Source organism: Macaca mulatta, chromosome Y (assembly GCF_049350105.2).
Source record: "Macaca mulatta isolate MMU2019108-1 chromosome Y, T2T-MMU8v2.0, whole genome shotgun sequence".
In the NCBI taxonomy this organism is placed as follows: domain Eukaryota; kingdom Metazoa; phylum Chordata; class Mammalia; order Primates; family Cercopithecidae; genus Macaca; species Macaca mulatta.
Genome location: NC_133427.1, coordinates 448,897 through 465,991, shown reverse-complemented (window position 1 = coordinate 465,991; position 17,095 = coordinate 448,897). Strand labels below are relative to the sequence as shown.

General features: G+C 56.6%; 1 protein-coding gene across 1 annotated transcript; it reads right to left on the bottom strand.

Moving 5' to 3' along the window:
- Positions 1-203: 203 nt before the first annotated feature.
- On the bottom strand, positions 204-16,493 carry LOC719166 (short stature homeobox protein). Its single transcript, XM_077989809.1, has 5 exons — positions 16,087-16,493; positions 12,293-12,501; positions 6,571-6,628; positions 6,361-6,449; positions 204-2,914 (listed from the first exon to the last, which is right to left on the bottom strand). The coding sequence occupies exons 1-5, from the start codon at positions 16,367-16,369 to the stop codon at positions 2,669-2,671; spliced, it is 885 nt and encodes a 294-aa protein (XP_077845935.1). The 5' UTR covers positions 16,370-16,493; the 3' UTR covers positions 204-2,668.
- Positions 16,494-17,095: the final 602 nt, after the last annotated feature.

Below are 17,095 nucleotides of genomic sequence, written 5' to 3'. Positions count from 1 at the left end.
TCCTGAGGGTTACACACTCCGACGAACGAAAACCTGCTTCCCAAATATTCAAAATGCAATTCCTCTTTTAGATACAAATTTCATCTGAACGATAAAATCCTCTCTCTCGCTTTCTTTTAAATTTCCAGCTTTAAAAAAAAAATGCGTAAAGGAGACAAACTTTCTAATGCCATTAACGTCTGGGAAAAAAAAGAACTTGCAACTGATTGAAAAATATTTAATTTGCATTCTTTTTTCTCCCTCCCTCTCTCTCTCTCTCTCTCTCTCATTTTACAGCAGTTCTAACATTTTGAAATAAAAAACGTTGAAGGGGCCTTTTGGTATGTGTGTAAGGAGTATCCGGAGATAGAAATGAACTGGGTCCAAATGTGTCTACATTTCGTGACGAGATAGAAAGTGTTATGTGGAAGAAAAAAAAAAAAAAAAAAGAAGTTTCGTTTTTGGTTTTTAGGGTTTTTTTTTTAGCCCCACCTCAGGGAGAAGTATCTCAATCAGACGTTAGGAAAGAAAAAACGGCCAAGGTCGAATCCGGAAAAAGGCAAAAGGTGGTTTGGAAATAAGAGACTTGGCCACCGAACGTTAGTAAAGGTCGAGAGAAGATATCGTTTCTCTCTGGGCAGACCCGGGTGACGGAGGCAAATCAGGCAGATGAAACTTCTGGGAGGTCAGCAAACCCCTTTGCTATGTTCCCAGGAAACCAGTCAGAACATTCTGGATGTTCTTGGTGGAGTCATTTCAAGCAACCGTCCAGTCCATGCCGGCGGTGAGGACAAGTTGCTATCTGCTGTTTATAAAACTATAGGGGGCACGGTGGGAGGCCGAGGTGGGTGGATCACCTGAGGTCAGGAGTTCGAGACCAGCCTGGCCAACACGGTGAAACCCCGTCTCTGCTAAAAATACAAAAAATTAGCCGGGCGTCGGTGGTGTGCACCTGTCATCCCAACTACTTGGAGGGCCCAGGCGGGCAGATCCCCTGAGGTCAGGAGTTCGAGACCGGCCTGGCCAACACGGTGAAACCCCATCTCTGCTAAAAACACAAAAAATTAGCCGGGCGTGGGTGGCGGGTGCACCTGTCATCCCAACTACTTGGGGGGGGGGGCTGAGGCAGGAGAATAGCCTGAGGTCAGGAGTTCGAGACCGGCCTGGCCAACACGGTGAAACCCCGTCTCTGCTAAAAACACAAAATAATCAGTCGGGCGTGGGTGGCCTATGGCCGTAGTCCCGGCTACCACTCGGGAGACTGAACCCTGGAGGCGGAGGTTGCAGTGAGCTGAGATGGAGCCACTGCACTCCAGCCTGGGCTACGAAGCAAGTCTCTGTCTCCAAAACAAACAAACAAACAAACAAAAAAGAAAACAGAAGAAACAAAAGAAGAAACTGGCCAGATGCAGAAGATGGAGTAGAAGAGAAAGACAAAAACCTGGAACCGCCTACGTCTGCAAAAACCTTGAAAGTCTCTGGATCTCTCCCTAACTTTGACGCTTCCCAACCAGACACAACAGCTCAGGTACCAAACTGATACCCAGGCACTATATCCTCTGCTCCCTTTCATCCCCTTTAGACACACAAACCCACCCTTGCACCGGGCCCAGGGCGATGTCCACACTCATGATTTGTGCAACGGGACCCCTCGGTGGCCAGGGCGGCCAGCGCTGCGAGAAGAGGCAACGCCTTACGGTTCTTATTCTTATTATTATTTTTTAATCTATTATCTTTATATAGTATTGCACGTCATTCCATGTTATTAAAGTTAATGCTGCTTTAGGATTCCAACCGCGCGTCCGTCTCTCGGGCGAGTCATGACGCGTCTGAATTCTGTAAAACAGCAGAAAAGCAAATCCCAAACAAAAACAAACAAACAAACAAACAAAAAACAAAACGCAGTCAAGTGAGGGAAGCAAATACTGGAAAAAGGTGTCAAGTGGCCTGTTCGAGGGCACCAGGCCTCCCCACTCTTCCCAGTGAGGTGGGACCAGACGTGGTCACCAGCATCAGCATCGTGGTCCTCGGAACGTGGGAGTCACAACGTGGGAGGTTCGAATCTCCCTCCCCTCCCCTTCCAAGTCCCCCCGGTTCACGTCCTCAGCCACACCAGCCACAAAACTGTTCCCTTATTGCTGCCTCTGGGATGCTGGGGGGCGAGGGGGGGGCCGTGGGAGGACAGCCCGGCCCCCTCCGCCTCCTGGGATTCCAAAGTCCACATTCAAATCCACACAGCTCTTGGGACGAAGGAAGGAGTATATGGAGGTAAAGAAAATCGTTGGCAACGAAGACACGCGGCCTTTTCATCGGAGACCAGCCCCGGGATCTTTGCAGGTTCACAGACTCTGGGATCTTCCACACGTTTTGGGTCGTTCACCGCATGCATAGGGTAGAGCAGAGGAAGACGCAGCCAGGCAGGGTTGACCCTTCTCCAGGGTCTCCCAGGACGCACGGGCAGCCTTGGAGAGGCCCGAGCAGGGCGCACGGCCGCTCACGCGCTCCGCCTTCTGCACCGTCTCCGTGAGGGTCGCGCGTGGACGGTCCCGGGAGCCTCCTCCCCAGGCCTCTTGCAGGAGCTCCCGGGGCGCACGGAGCAGCTCCAGGCGGAGTTGAGTGCAGGACGCGCGGTGCAGGCGGGGCGCGCGGAGCCCGGGAGTCCGGGTGCGCTGGGGGCTGCGCGGCGGGGTCAGAGCCCCAAGGCCTCCGCGTGCTTCCGCGCCTTGAGCCGCAGGTCGGCGATGCTGGAGTTTTTGCTGTTGCTCTTGGCGGCGGCGGCGACCACGGCGGCGGCCGAGGCGGACTCGGCCAGCGACGCGATGGGCAGCCCGAAGGGCGGCGGGGGGAACATCAGGTAGGGCGCGTGCGCCGCCAGGTGCGGGTGCAGGTGCGGGTGCGCGTGGGCCACGCCTTCCAGCTGCAGCTGAGCTTGGACCTGCAGGAGCGGACCCGGTGGCGTGAGCGCTCAAGCTGGGGTCTGGGGGGCCTCCCCCGTCCCAACCACCCCCCCCGAAATCCACAACGTGCCTCTTCTCCCCTAGGGAGCGTCGCCCCTTCTCCAGCCCTGGAAACCATCCCACACCCGACTGTGCTCCTTCCCCCTGGCCCAAGGCTGTGCCGCGTCACCAGGTCCCCAAGGCTCTCCCGGGACACCAGGTCCCCAAGCCTCTCCCGGGTCACCAGGTCCCCAAGGCTCTCTTGGGACACCAGGTCCCCAAGCCTCTCCAAGGCCACCGGGTCCCCAAGGCTCTCCCGGGACACCAGGTCTCCAAGCCTCTCCCAAGACACCAGGTCCCCAAGGCTCTCCAGGGTCACCAGGTCCCCAAGGCTCTCCCGGGTCACCAGGTCCCCAAGACTCTCCCCAGGACACCAGGTCCCCAAGCCTCTCCCGAGACACCAGGTCCCCAAGGCTCTCCCGGGTCACCAGGTCCCCAAGGCTCTCCAGGGTCACGAGGTCCCCAAGGCTCTCCAGGGTCACCAGGTCCCCAAGGCTCTCTCGGGTCACCAGGTCCCCAAGCTTCTCCCGAGACACCAGGTCCCCAAGGCTCTCTCGGGACACCAGGTCCCCAAGCCTCTCCAAGGCCACCGGGTCCCCACGGCTCTCCCGGGACACCAGGTCTCCAAGCCTCTCCCAAGACACCAGGTCCCCAAGGCTCTCCAGGGTCACGAGGTCCCCAAGGCTCTCCCCAGGTCACCAGGTCCCAAGGCTCTCCCCAGGACACCAGGTCCCCAAGGCTCTCCCCAGGACACCAGGTCCCCAAGGCTCTCCCGGGTCACCAGGTCCCCAAGCCTCTCCCCAGGGCACCAGGTCCCCAAGGCTCTCCCGGGTCACCAGGTCCCCAAGCCTTTCCAGGTCACCAGGTCCCCAAGGCTCTCCAGGGTCACGAGGTCCTCAAGGCTCTCCCCAGGACACCAGGTCCCCAAGGCTCTCCTGGATCACCAGGTCCCCAAGGCTCTGCCGCGTCACCAGGTCCCCAAGGCTCTCCTGAGACACCAGGTCCCCAAGCCTCTCCAAGGCCACCAGGTCCCCAAGCCTATCCCGGGTCACCAAGTCCCCAAGCCTCTCCTGAGCCACCAGGTCCCCAAGCCTCTCCCAGGACGTCAGGTCCCCAAGGCTCTCCCCAGGACACCAGGTCCCAAGGCTCTCCCGGGTCACCAGGTCCCCAAGGCTCTCCCGGGTCACCAGGTCCCCAAGCCTCTCCCGGGTCACCAGGTCCCCAAGCCTCTCCCGGGACACCAGGTCCCCAAGCTTCTCCCGGGTCACCAGGTCCCCAAGCCTCTCCCGGGTCACCAGGTCCCCAAGCCTCTCCCGGGACACCAGGTCCCCAAGCCTCTCCCGGGACACCAGGTCCCCAAGCTTCTCCCGGGACGCCAGGTCCCCAAGCCTCTCCCAGGATGTCAGGTCCCCAAGGCTCTCCCAAGACACCAGGTCCCCAAGGCTCTCCCGGGTCACCAGGTCCCCAAGCCTTTCCAAGGTCACCAGGTCCCAAAGCCTCTCCCGGGACACCAGGTCCCCAAGCTTCTCCTGGGACGCCAGGTCCCTAAGGCTCTCCCGGGACACCAGGTCTCCAAGCCTCTCCAAGGCCACCAGGTCCCCAAGGCTCTCCAGGGTCACGAGGTCCCCAAGGCTCTCCCCAGGACACCAGGTCCCAAGGCTCTCCCCAGGACACCAGGTCTCCAAGCCTCTCCCGGGACACCAGGTCCCCAAGCTTCTCCCGGGACGCCAGGTCCCCAAGCCTCTCCCGGGACGCCAGGTCCCCAAGCCTCTCCCGGGACACCAGGTCCCCAAGCCTCTCCCGGGTCACCAGGTCCCCAAGGCTCTCCCAGGTCACCAGATCCCCAAGGCTCTCCCGGGACACCAGGTCCCCAAGGCTCCGGTGCGCAAAGCCAGGCAGGCCTGAGGCCTCCAACGGCCTAATTTCACTGGGTCCTGGCGTCGGCAAGAAGAAGTGGGCCCCTTCCCCAACCTCGAAGCCAAGTCCCAGGAGAGGAGAACCGCGGAGGGATGCGGACCGGTCTCCTTCGGGCCTGCGCCATGGAGAGCTGGATAGCTCGTGGCGACCAGCGCTCGGGGTCCATTTCTGAGTCGTTAATTTATGATTTAGGCTTTTAGACCTTCCACTCCCCACCGCCACCCCCCCCCCAAGCCTTTGCACCCTCAGCCAGCAGAGGCTGCGGCCAGACGGGTGGTACCTGCAGCCCTTCGCCAAACACGCGCCCAAATACAAACCCCAGCTGTCCCCTTGGGATCAAACGGTCAAGAACAGAGGCCACGCGTCCGCCCTGCCAGAGCCCCCCAACTCCGTTCCCGCATGGTCCCGATCCCCAGATTAGGGACCGAAGGGGCGCGCAGAGGCGCTGGGCTGCGTTCCGGCAGGGCGCACGTGGGCGCTGCGCTCTCTCGTCCTGGGACGGTGCACCCCTCCTTCCACACAGTTTCCCGCTTCCCCCCATGCCACCCCCACACTAAACCAGAGCAGGGGGCCCCCTTGGGACGCTTGGGTTCCGCGACCGACCCCCCCCCCCGGACACTCCCTGAAAGCCGCAAATCCACGCTGGGAACCCAAACTGCTGCTCACTTCAAAGTCAGCGGGGAGCTGAGTAGGGTATGCAGAGCCCGGGCCAGGGGCCAGGGTCCAGGCAGACGCCCCAGACCCTCGGACACTCGGGGGTGGTGGTGAAAAGGGAGTGGATGCGTATCCCATTCTCTGGTATCCAGGCGCAGGCATCCCCCACCGTTCTTAACCAGACAGCAAGCCAGGTGGGGGGGGGGGGGGCGGCCTGACTGAGTGGGACTTGTCACCCCTCTGGTTTTTGTTAAGATTTCCCTTTGGGCTTGTGTGTGTTCACTTTCCCAAAAGGTCTCTGAGTTTTAACAGCCTGATTTTTTTGTTGTTGTTTTGAGTTGGAGTCCTGGGGTCTCACTCTGTCCCCCAGGCTGGAGTGGAGCGGCGCCATCTCCGCTCACTGCAACCTCCGCCTCCCGGGTTCAAGTGATTCTCGTGCCTCAGCCTCCGAAGTACCTGGGATGACAGGTTCACACCACGACGCCCGGCTACGTTTTGTGTTTTCAGTAGAGACGCGGTTTCACCGTGTGGGCCAAGGCTGGTCTCCAACTCCTGACCTCAGGTGATCCACCCGCCTCGGCCTCCCAAAGTGCTGGGATGACAGGCCTGAGCCACCGCGCCGGGCCCAGCCTGATTTAATACGTGTCAAGGTGCCTGTAAATACCTCCTTGGAAAAGCCACTGATTTTTTTTTTGTTTTGTTTTCTGGGGGTCAACTGAGAAGTCTGCAGGGGCAGGGAGGGGCGAGCAAGTAGGGGAAAGGGGAGGGGGTGGCGGGTCCCTGGGGATCTTCAGAGGAAGAAAAACCAAGCTACCTGTTGAAAAGGCATCCTTAAGGCTCCCATGTTCACGTAGGGTGCCACCCGGCAGGCGTCCAGGTGGTTGGCTGTGCCTAAGATGACGCCTGTGGCGAAAGGGAGGAGGTGTCAGTGTGGTGGTCCTGGGTGCAGCCAGCACCTCGTTACCCCCCATCCATCCTCAAGCAGGCGCCCCCAGCTCCAGGTCCCCCCAGTCCCAACACCCACCTTTATGCATCTGATTCTCCTGTTTGCGGCACTTTGCTCTCCGGTTCTGGAACCAAACCTTGTGGGGGAAGCAGAAAGAGATGTGGGACCCTCCGCGCCCAGCCCAGCCTCGCCAGGGACGCCCTTCCTGTGAGGATGAACCAAGTACTTTGCACCTCTGGGAGTCCAGAAGCGACCGATGGGGGTCCCCAGTCCCTCACCGCCCCTCTGTCTCCAACCCTGCATAACTGGCTACCTGGAACTGGAAACTGGGCTTTGCTTTTTTTTTGTATTTTGATTTTTTTTTGTTTGTTTTTGAGACAGAGTCTCGCTCTCTCACCCAGGCTGGAGTGCAGTGGCGCGATCTCGGCTCACTGCAACCTCCACCTCCCGGGTTCAACCAATTCTCCAGCCTCAGCCTCCCAGATAGATGGGACTACAGGCACCCACCACCGCGCCAGGCTAATTTTTGTATTTTTAGTAGAGACGGCGTTTTACCATGTTGGCCAGGCTGGTCTCGAACTCCTGACCTCAAGCGATCCACCCACTTCGGCCTCCCAAAGTGCTGGGATGAGAGGCGTGAGCCTGAATCCTGGCCTAGAACTGGAAATTGGGTTTTGTTTTTTGTTTTGTTTTTGAGACAGACTCTTGCTGTCTCATCCAGGCTGGAGGGCAGTGGCGTGATCTCGGCTCACTGCAACCTCCACCTCCCCGGTTCAAGCAATTCTCCAGTCTCGGCCTCCCAAATAGCTGGGACTACAGGCATCCGCCACCACACCAGGCTAATTTTTGTATATTTAGTAGAGACGGGGTTTTACCACGTTGGCCAGGCTGGTCTCGAACTCCTAACCTCAGGTGATTCACCCACCTCAGCCTCCCAAAGTGCTGGGATTACAGGTGTGAGCCTGAATCCCGGCCTAGAACCGGAAATTCGGTTTAGTTTTTGAGATAGACTCTTGCTCTCTCATCCAGGCTGGAGTGCAGCGGTGTAATCTCGCCTCACTGCAACCTCCTCCTCCCAGGTTCAAGCAATTCTCCAGCCTCAGCCTCCCAAATAGCTGGGATTACAGGCACCCACCACCACGCCAGGCTAATTTTTGTATTTTTAGTAGAGACGGGGTTTCTCCATGTTCGTCAGGCTGGTCTCGAACTCCCGACCTCAGGTGATCCACCCGCCTCAGCCTCCCAAAGTGCTGGGATGACAGGCGTGAGCCACCCGCACCCGGCCTAGAACTGGAAAATGTTAAGCTCTCCCTGCCCTGCCTAAGTGAGACCCGTCCATTATCACTGATGAACTGAAGTTGAACAAGTGAGTTCTGAGACAGTGGAAGTGGACTCTGGAACTTTCCAGCATTCTGTACACCCTGTAGGAGAACGCGAGTTGCCACCTGCAGACTTTAGCCACCAAGGTAGAGGGGCCACCAGATGGCCAAAGGGCTCCAAATCCAGCCCCTTCTCCAATCTAACTCTGGACACACCAAGCCCAGAAAATATCTTGCCCTCCTCGGCCTCCTTGGGAGCCCTGGGGAGCTGAAGGGGTCCCACTCATATGGCCAAGGGTTACGAACATCCCAGAGAGGAACCCCAAGGATAGCAGGCTTTGCCATATAGGGGCGTTCTGTCACTTTGAGGACTTCCGAGTCTTGGGGGAAGCTATGAAGACGTTGAGTGCAACAGAGCCGGGGACCCTCCGGAGGCTGGAGAAATTCTCACAGGTCTCATGTTAATATTTGGGGACGAATTCCGTCCCCTGTCACCTCCTACAAGCCCCCACCGCTCTCCCAGTATTGACAGTCCCCTCCTCCACAGACGGACCAGCTGGGGAATACAAGGAGTTTAGCCTAGGCCTGGTAATCTGGACGCCTCCCCATCCCCTCCCCCACGGCCACCTTCCTGACAGTCTGAGTCGCTTCATTCCTCCTAACAGGCTTTCTGTGGCAGCTCCACCTGCACCCTGACGGACACGGCAGTCACTGCCCAAGACAAATAATTCACACAGACACTGTTGTGAGCAAAACACGTGCTGGGTCCACAGGGCCCCGGGGGGAGCCGGTGCACCTGCACCCGGGAGTCTACACAACGGCCACATGCATTTGGTCTGGAACCCAAGACAGAGCCTCCCGCCCACCTTCCAATGTGGGCCCTCCCGGGGGCTGCAGCGCTCCTAGAAAACTTTATCCTGTGTCCCAGCAAAGTCACATCCTGCCTCATCGCCTCCCCCAAAAAAAGGTCCCGGCCTGCGGCTGAGACTGAAATTCACAAACAATCGCTCTCTCCCCCTTTCCAAAGCCTGTGTCCAGAGTCACTTCAGACCCCCACCTCCAAGTGACTGCCAGTGTGTCCGTCAATGCTCCCAGTACTCTCCACCTGCCTCGTACACGGTCCGGGAAGCCAGCCGGACCCCCTAAAGCCTCTGGCAGGGCGTTTAAAAAACAAACAAACAAAAAACAGAATCCTACTGAAACAAACAAACAAAAACAAAATCCTATTGAAACAAACAAAAACAAAAACAGAATCCTACTGAAACAAAGAAACAAACAAAAACAAAATCCTACTGAAACAAACAAAAACAAAATCCTACTGAAACAAACACAAACAAACAAACAAAAACAGAATCCTAGTGAAACAAACAAACAAACAAAAACAAAATCCTACTGAAACCTGGAAAGCCTCGTTCAACACGGGGAGGGGGGGAAAATAAAAGATGATGAAGAATAAAAGTGATGAATTAGCTGCCGCGTTAAGTGCTAATAAATCAGTCTTGGAGTGATTCACGATCAATTCCAATTAGGCCTGAATATGGTAAGTGAAGTGTGTGACACTGGTTTAGACAGTTATTTCTTCATTAAGGGACCGCTCGCTGATTTTTCCTTCACCCACGCCCGCAACGCGATGTCCTTTTGATTTCCATTACAGACAGTGAATAATGACATTTAATTTAGCTCTGCGCCATAAACCCACAGATATTTGTTGTAATTAAATTACCACCCGCCCCTCGCCGTGGTCTCATAAGTTTCCATTAGAACCCTGACAGCTGGGTGATGTGACTTTGCAGGGGCGACGCTAAAAATAAAAGGTTAATCGGGAACAGCTTCCATCGGATGCTCAATTTATTTACAGCAAATTTCCACCCTAAATGGAAACTCTATCCGCTCACAGCACGGGACGGGCTGTCCTGAAAGAGATTATCCAACAATTCACGAAGAGACGGGATTAAAATCTAGTTCATTTTCTCTCCCTCCCCCGTCCCCGTCCCCTCCACCATCACGACTTCCACGGGACGTCCGTGTTTGAACTAATTGATTTTTATGACGACTCCAAGGCCTGCCCGCCTTTACCCTACGATGATTTTTCCCTGCGGCGCGCGAGAGAGAAAATGTCTTTTATCCTATTCCCATGTTTGTTTTTATTATTATTTACCGTCGTTAAATTTTCATGTGACCCCTGAGTCCATATAACCCCCGGCTTCTCCCCCATCTGTCTTTATTTTAGGGCCTTCTCGGGGTCTGTACACACACCCCACCCACCAATTCTCTGCAACTGAACTGAGGTGCGAGTCGGTAATAGACTACGGAAAGAAATAGTGTGGAATTCAATTACAAGTAATTTATTTTTATAGAAACAGTACATCAAGGGCCGGGGATACACTGACGGATCCCAGGCACAACACACACCAGGAGATGACATAAACTTGATGTGTCCCCTTTAGCAAAACTTTAATCTTTTCATTAATTTACACCGGGCCGTCCAATACATCTTCTGAGAGAGGGGTGGACAGCGAGGAAACCCCTCTATTGATACAGCTTCCTTCCCTCACTGAGGCCGCAGACGCCCTGAGAAGGGACACGGTCCTTCCAAATCACCAAAGCATCTCCCTGTCTTGGGCAGTATCTTTTTTTTGGCGGTGGGGGGACTACGGTTCTCAGTCAAGAGGCCTGGGGAGTGTTTATTGAATCCTCAGGATCCCAGGGAGGCCTTTTAAAGGCAGCCACATGGGAAGACGGAGGAGAATTAGGAGCCAAACTATATTTTTTCAATGAAAGAGCTTGTACAACGCACCGTGCGTCAAACACACGTGTATCTTCGTCCGCTCAAGTTTTGTGTCTGAGTGGGGTGGCTGGATAACCAATGCCACGGGAAGCGAAGGGAATCAGGGCCCAAAACATAAATATATATATATATATATTTATATATATATTATACATGTATTTATATATTTTATATATTTTATATATAAATATATATTTATATATTATATATTTCATATATTATATATTATATATAAATATATATATTATATATAAATATATATATTATATATATAAATATATATATTATATATAAATATATATATTATATATATAAATATATATATTATATATAAATATATATATGTCTGTGTGTGTGTATACGTATATATTTAAATTAAAGATCTTGTAAAACGCTCTGCATCAAATGCATTTGTACCTTCGTCTCCTAAGCAAAAATCCAGGGAAAGCGATGTTTGAAATGTGTTGATCTCATAACCAATCCTACGGGACTGGGCTTTGAACGGCTGGTGTCTTTGCTTTTGAACGCCTTTGGCTTTGTAATCGGTCTCTCCCTGGTCGGCAATGTTAATTTCATTTATTTTTGAACGGGTTCCCCAGGGTCCGGAGATCCTGACTCACTCACTCTCTCTCTCTCTCTCTCTCTCTCTCTCTCTCTCTCTCTCTCGGCCCTTCTGTCCTGCCCAGAACCAGGAGAAAGCACTAGAGGACTTGACCTTCCAGGGGAAGCTGCCCTGTCAGGCAGGGGCTGGAAAAAAAGCCATTTGGAGACTCTCCCACCAGCACCCAGAAAATTAAATTCATACCTTTAACTGAATGTTTACAATGCCCAGGAAACCGCTGCCCGCGAGTCCCTCTGCGCACACCCAAGAGGCCCCCACCCCGCCCCTGGTGCCTGATCTGATGGGACACCGTGAATTAGCGCGCTCCTTGGGGAGCCCCCGTGCCCCGCTAATGGTCTGCGCTCATCCAGATGCCCAACGTGCTCCTGCGCTCCCCAGAGCCGGAGGGAGGAGGGGAGGGTGTGTAACACAGGACAAGGCTGGCGAGGGGAGGACGGAGACAGAAACAGCGGGGCTAAAAGAGGAGGAAGGAGAGGACCCTATTTCTGACCGCCTAGGAGCAGAGCGCACCCCTCTCCGTTCATCCCACGCAAAAGCCTTTTCAATGCAACCACACGGGAAGACGCGAAGGAATCAGGGGCCAACAGATACATTTTTTTAAATGAAAGATCTTGTAAAACGCTCTGCCTGAAACGTATCTGTAGCTTCCTCTCCTAAAGTAAAACCGAGGGAAAGTTTTGTTTGCATGTGTTGGTTCCCAGAACCAACCCCACGGGAACCGAAGGGAATCAGGGGGCCGATATAGGCGTTCGCTGGGTTTGTTTGCACCAAGGACAATCAAATATATATCATCTATACTATATATATTTATACAGCATATATATTTATCTGTTATTTGTCTAACACATACATGTGTGTATATTTGTTTGCCTTTGGTGCAAACGAATCCAGTGAACCCATCCTCCAGGCCTCAGGCGTCTCCAAAAGCCCAGGAACCCCAACCCGCCCCACACCCCAACCTCCCCGCGCTCCGGGAACAGGACGGCGGCCCGGGCGGGCGCAGGTGGCTGTACGCGGGCCCCGTGCGCTCCCGAGGACCAGGCCATGGCTCCGGGCCCCCGGGGTTCCTACCTGCACGCGCGCCTCGGAAAGCCCCAGACGCTGGCTGAGCTCCTCGCGCATGAAGGCGTCGGGGTAATGGGTCTCGTCGAAGAGTCGCTCCAGCTCGTTGAGCTGCTCCAGCGTGAAGTTGGTGCGGCTGCGCCTCTGTTTCAGCTTCGTCTGCCCGTCCTCGTCCTCCGACTTCACGTCCTCGCGCTTCTCTTTGCATTCGTAAATCCCTGCGTGGCGGGCGGAGGGCACAGGGCTGAGGCCGGGAGCGCCTCGCCAAAGGCTCCCCGGGTCCCCTCCGCCCGCGCCCGCCTCCCCCAGCACGGCCCGCGGGGTCCTCCGCGCAGGCAGCGTGGCGCGCAGTGCGGGGCGGTTTTGCGCAACGTGGCGAACCCTTTCGTTCCTCTTTTGGTGGAAAGGGGGGGCCTCGAAAACCAATGCGCATTTACGCAAAATCTGCGTGGGGTCCCCAAGGCAAAAGCCGAGGAGAGAAGACTCGCTTCTTTCCCAACAACCTGGGCTTTGCAGGAACGTCATTTTGTTGGCCTCATCTCCGAATCGTTTCCTCAATTATCCACTTCGCCGCTGTTGACATAACCTAACCTTTTTTTTTTTTTTTGGAAAGTGGGGTGTCAAATCCTATTTTTAAGGGAAAGAATTTGAGGAAGAACTGCAAACGGCGGGGTCCCCGCGCGGGGCGCCCGAGAAGGACACGGGGAGGGCCCGGGGCGAGTGGCAGATTCTAGACCCACGGAGAGACGCCATCGCCACCGCTGTAGCTCAACGGGGCTGGGGGTCCCTCTGGGATTTGCCGGAGCTGGGAGCCCCTACCCCGAGCCTATTTCTGACCAGCACAGCAGAACCGTATCCGAGTACCCGAATGCAACACCGCGTCTGGGGGTGAACCGTGTGCACCGAAATCTTTCCTTCCCAGTTACTTACACGCGCGCGGTTGGGCACCCACCCCACGAGGGTGCCAAAAATGGCACTTTCTCGTCTCCAATAATGGTGACCTGTCTGTATTTGCAGGGGGTGGGGGGGGGGGGTCAGAAGGGCTGAAAAGTCAACCCTCAAGCGTTTCCAGGCGAAAAGACTTTCCTTCCCAATTTTTTAGACATTCCGCCCCTGACCAAGCTCCGGGGTTTAAATAAAACGTGTCTCCCTCGCTCCCCTGCAACCCAGGGCTGGTGGAAGTGGCATCTCCAACGGCCCTCTGTTCCTATCTCCGGCCTGCTGGGCACAGATTAAAAGCACCCCACGCCCTAATTCCATGTCCCCTGGTGCCAAGGGTAAGGGGCTGACATTTGGAAGTTCAGCCTGGACACAGTTGCCAACAAGCCACTGCGCCCAAGAACCTTGCAAAGCTGACAAATCCAACGTGTCTACAAGGGAACAGGGTAAATGCAAGTACCCTGTTCTGTCTTCCTTCCTTCCACCACCCACGCCAGGGCCCCCCCACCACCCCCACCACCACCACCCCGAGCTGGATTCAGTCCTAGACACTTATCCCAACACGGAATTCACATTTTCTTTCACCTCCTGAAAGGCACGTGCCTGTAAGAACAGTCCGTTCCTTCCCCCAAGTGAATCGTTTCCTGGAGACGGCCCCGGCTCTCCCTGCTTCCTTTCTCTCAGTCTGAAAACGCCAGGAATGGAGCCCAGCTGACAAATTGGCCTTCAAAGTCCTCAAGCGTGGGCAGGCTTTGCAAAAGCCACGGGATCCCAAGCTCAGCGGGGACGCGCTGTTCCCAAAAACTCTAGGTTCCCACGGGGAGCATCTCCCCTGCCCTCCGACCTCCCCTTAACGTGGATCTGATGAAGAAATACCAGGACGGGTTGCAGTCCTGCCCCGGCGGTCTTTCCGCACCCAGCCAAGGGCAAAGGGTAGCGGGGGACTCTCTGCGTCTCCTCTCCTGGGGCCCTGGGTCCTTGGCCTGATCTTTATTTTCCTCTCCCTTTGGAAAGACCTGGAGGATACTTTGCTCTCCCCGGTGCATGGCCAGGGGGAGAAGAGAGAGGAGGCGAGAAGAGGAAATCAGTGTCTGGGAAGGACAGGCAAAAAGCAACGCCACAGAACCGGCCTGCTGCGCACTGCACAGCCTCTTAAATTAAATGCAGGCCCTCCAGTCGCTGCCAGCCTTGGGTCCAGCAAGGCCAACTCTCTCTATATGAATTAAAGCGCTGGGTGCCCCCCGTAGCAGTGTGCAGGGACGACCCCTTAAGATAAGACAGGCCGAGCTCCTGCCTCGTAGACGGTGGGAAACCGGGAACTGCTTTGTAAACCGTAGCCAGCTTTGTGCTTTGACAAATCAGGACCTCGGGAAGCAGGATCTGGTCAATCCTACGAGGACAAGGCTGTTTCCCCTAGAACGGTGCCACTCGACACCCAAGATATAGGGTCCGGGAGAGCAAGTAACCCCCCAGAGTCTCAGGAAGAACTACCTTTGGGGGATGCACCCTCGCAGCTTAACTCTGGGTATCAGCCAAAGCCCAGACTCGATTTTCTGCCTGTTTGTACCGGAAACGGGATAGACACTCCTACAGCCGTCTCCAGCTGCGCCTCTGACACAGCTACAGCCCATTTTATTCTTAAGACGTACGGCGCCCAGTCTTTGCACAGCGATCCACAGGTCCAGACCCTCTGCCTGAGCCTCTTACTCCTTGATTTGCAACACGGGGCGATGCGCCCCTGAGGCTTCAGGAAGAACGGCCAGAGGGGAGCCCCGGGGCCCGGTCTGCGCCCCCCGCACAACCGGCTGCGCTCTGACAGCCTTGAATGAGGACGTGCCGCGAAAACCACCAGCTTCCCCGGGCCCCTCGCGCCCCATCCAGATCCCCGGCCACCTGCGGGCGCCGGAGTGGATTGGATGGATCCAAACAGTTTTCACCAAAGACAAGTCTCGAGGTTCAAAGGAAAAATATATATATATATATGTAGAAAGTGTTCCTTAAAGGACACAGAAGCGAGCTGACCCGGGGCCTTCCCGTCTCCTACCGCGCAGCCTCGAGTCTTCCCGCGATCTGGGGGAGCCGGGCAGGCTCTGAGCGCCGGGAAGGCGCGTGGAGACAGCTCCTCTCTGCGTCTGGGGGACTGTAAATACAAGCCAGGCAGGCAGAGACACAAATCCACATCCTAAGCAATCAGGGCCCCAGGCCGGGCGCGGGGGCTCACGCCTGTCATCCCAGCACTTTGGGAGGCCGAGGCGGGTGGATCATCTGAGATCAGGAGTTCGAGACCAGCCTGGCCAACATGGTGAAACCCCGTCTCTGCTAAAAACACAAAAATGAGCCGGGCGTGGTGGCGGGCACCTGTCATCCCAGCTACTCAGGAGGCTGAGGCAGGAGAATCGTTTGAACCCGGGAGGCGGAGGTTGCAGTGAGCCGAGATCGCGCCACTGCACTCCAGCCTGGCGACAGAGCGAGACTCCATCTCAAAAAAAAAAAAAAGGAAAAAATGAAAAAGAAATCTCAGGCCCTCCGGCCCAGCCTGATCCACCCCAGCCCGGGACCCTCCCGTGTCGGAGTCCACCCCCGCGGCCCCCGCTCCGACCCTCCCTGGGTCCCCCCCTCCCCGACACCTCCCACCCACCACCCCTGGCGGGTCTCCCGGAGCCTTCCCCGCGTCTCCGGCCGGGTCCTCTCCTCCCTTCCTTTCTTTCTTAGGCAAAGCCTGGCTGGCCCGGGCCTTACCCTGGCGATCCGAGCGCCGCCAATGTGCAGAGCGAGGGGCGCGCGCGGGGGGCCGACTCCGTGGCGAGGAGGCGCCGAACCCCAGGAGGGGCCCCCCGGAGCCGCCGGCGCGCAGACGAGCTTACCTTCTGCTACTCTCGCGGGGCCGAATTCTTTCAGTTTCTCCTTGTCATTGTCTACGTGGTCCTTGAACAAATGCACCGGGCAGTGGCCGCCGCCCTCCGCGAGGTCCTGGAGGCTGGAATCCGACGTCCCCAGGTCCCGGGAGCGCGCCAGTCCGCTCTCCAAAACTTCCCGGTACGTAATGGAATCCTTCTTGCCTCCGCCGCCGCCGCCGCCTCCTCCGCCGTTACCGTCCTTGCTTTTCTGGTCAAAAGACTTGGATACAAACGCCGTGAGTTCTTCCATGGCTGGGGGCCGGGGGCTGGCGACGAGCCGGGGCGGGTGGGTGCGCGCGCGTCTCCCCGCGCGCGGAGAGGACGGCCCGGTGCGCGCGGGTGGATCTCACCACCGCGGTTATTTACGCCTTTCCATTGGAAATCTCACTATTTATACGCGTCGACCTCGCCCAGCCCCCCCCCCGCCCCGTGCGCTGCCTGTCTGGTGCAATTACGGGTCTCCGGGCTCCGCGGCGGACGCACAAGCAGAGACGCTGTGTCTCCCCCACCTCACCCCACCCCACCCCCCCTCAACGCCCGCAATTGGCTTTTCTTCTCATTTCATCACTGTTTGGCGTCCGGACACCTTGGTGCGAAGAGGCAAAGATCCCATTTTGGGAAGGGAGACCGCGCGCGCGCGCAGGAGGGGGGCGCAGAGGCGCCCGAGTCCCCCCCCACCCCCCCCCCCACACACAGGTTACCCCGCATGCTTTCCGTGGCTGAAAGAAAAGCAAACTCCAGCTTTTTCCTCCACAGAGAGAGACACACACAGACTTGGAGGAGAGCCGAGCCCCGGAGCCTGGATCGTTCCAGGAAGCGCCCGGGGCGCACCCGGGCGGAGATGGCGAGACGTGGAGGGGACCCGGGCGAGCCGGGGACGCGCGATCTTGGGACAGGATGAGCTCCAAGTTGGTGGCGGCCCGCGCTTGGATGGAGGGATGGTGAGATGGCACGCAGCTGGGGGATCCCCTAAAGG

Excerpts from the sequence above, each read along its gene's own strand:
- LOC719166 (XM_077989809.1), bottom strand. The coding sequence starts at position 16,369 with ATGGAAGAACTCACGGCGTTTGTATCCAAGTCTTTTGACCAGAAAAGC. Across the intron at positions 6,450-6,570 it reads GGAGAATCAGATGCATAAAG|GCGTCATCTTAGGCACAGCC; the intron begins GTGGGTGTTGGG and ends CTTTCGCCACAG. Across the intron at positions 2,915-6,360 it reads TAAGGATGCCTTTTCAACAG|GTCCAAGCTCAGCTGCAGCT; the intron begins GTAGCTTGGTTT and ends CCGCTCCTGCAG.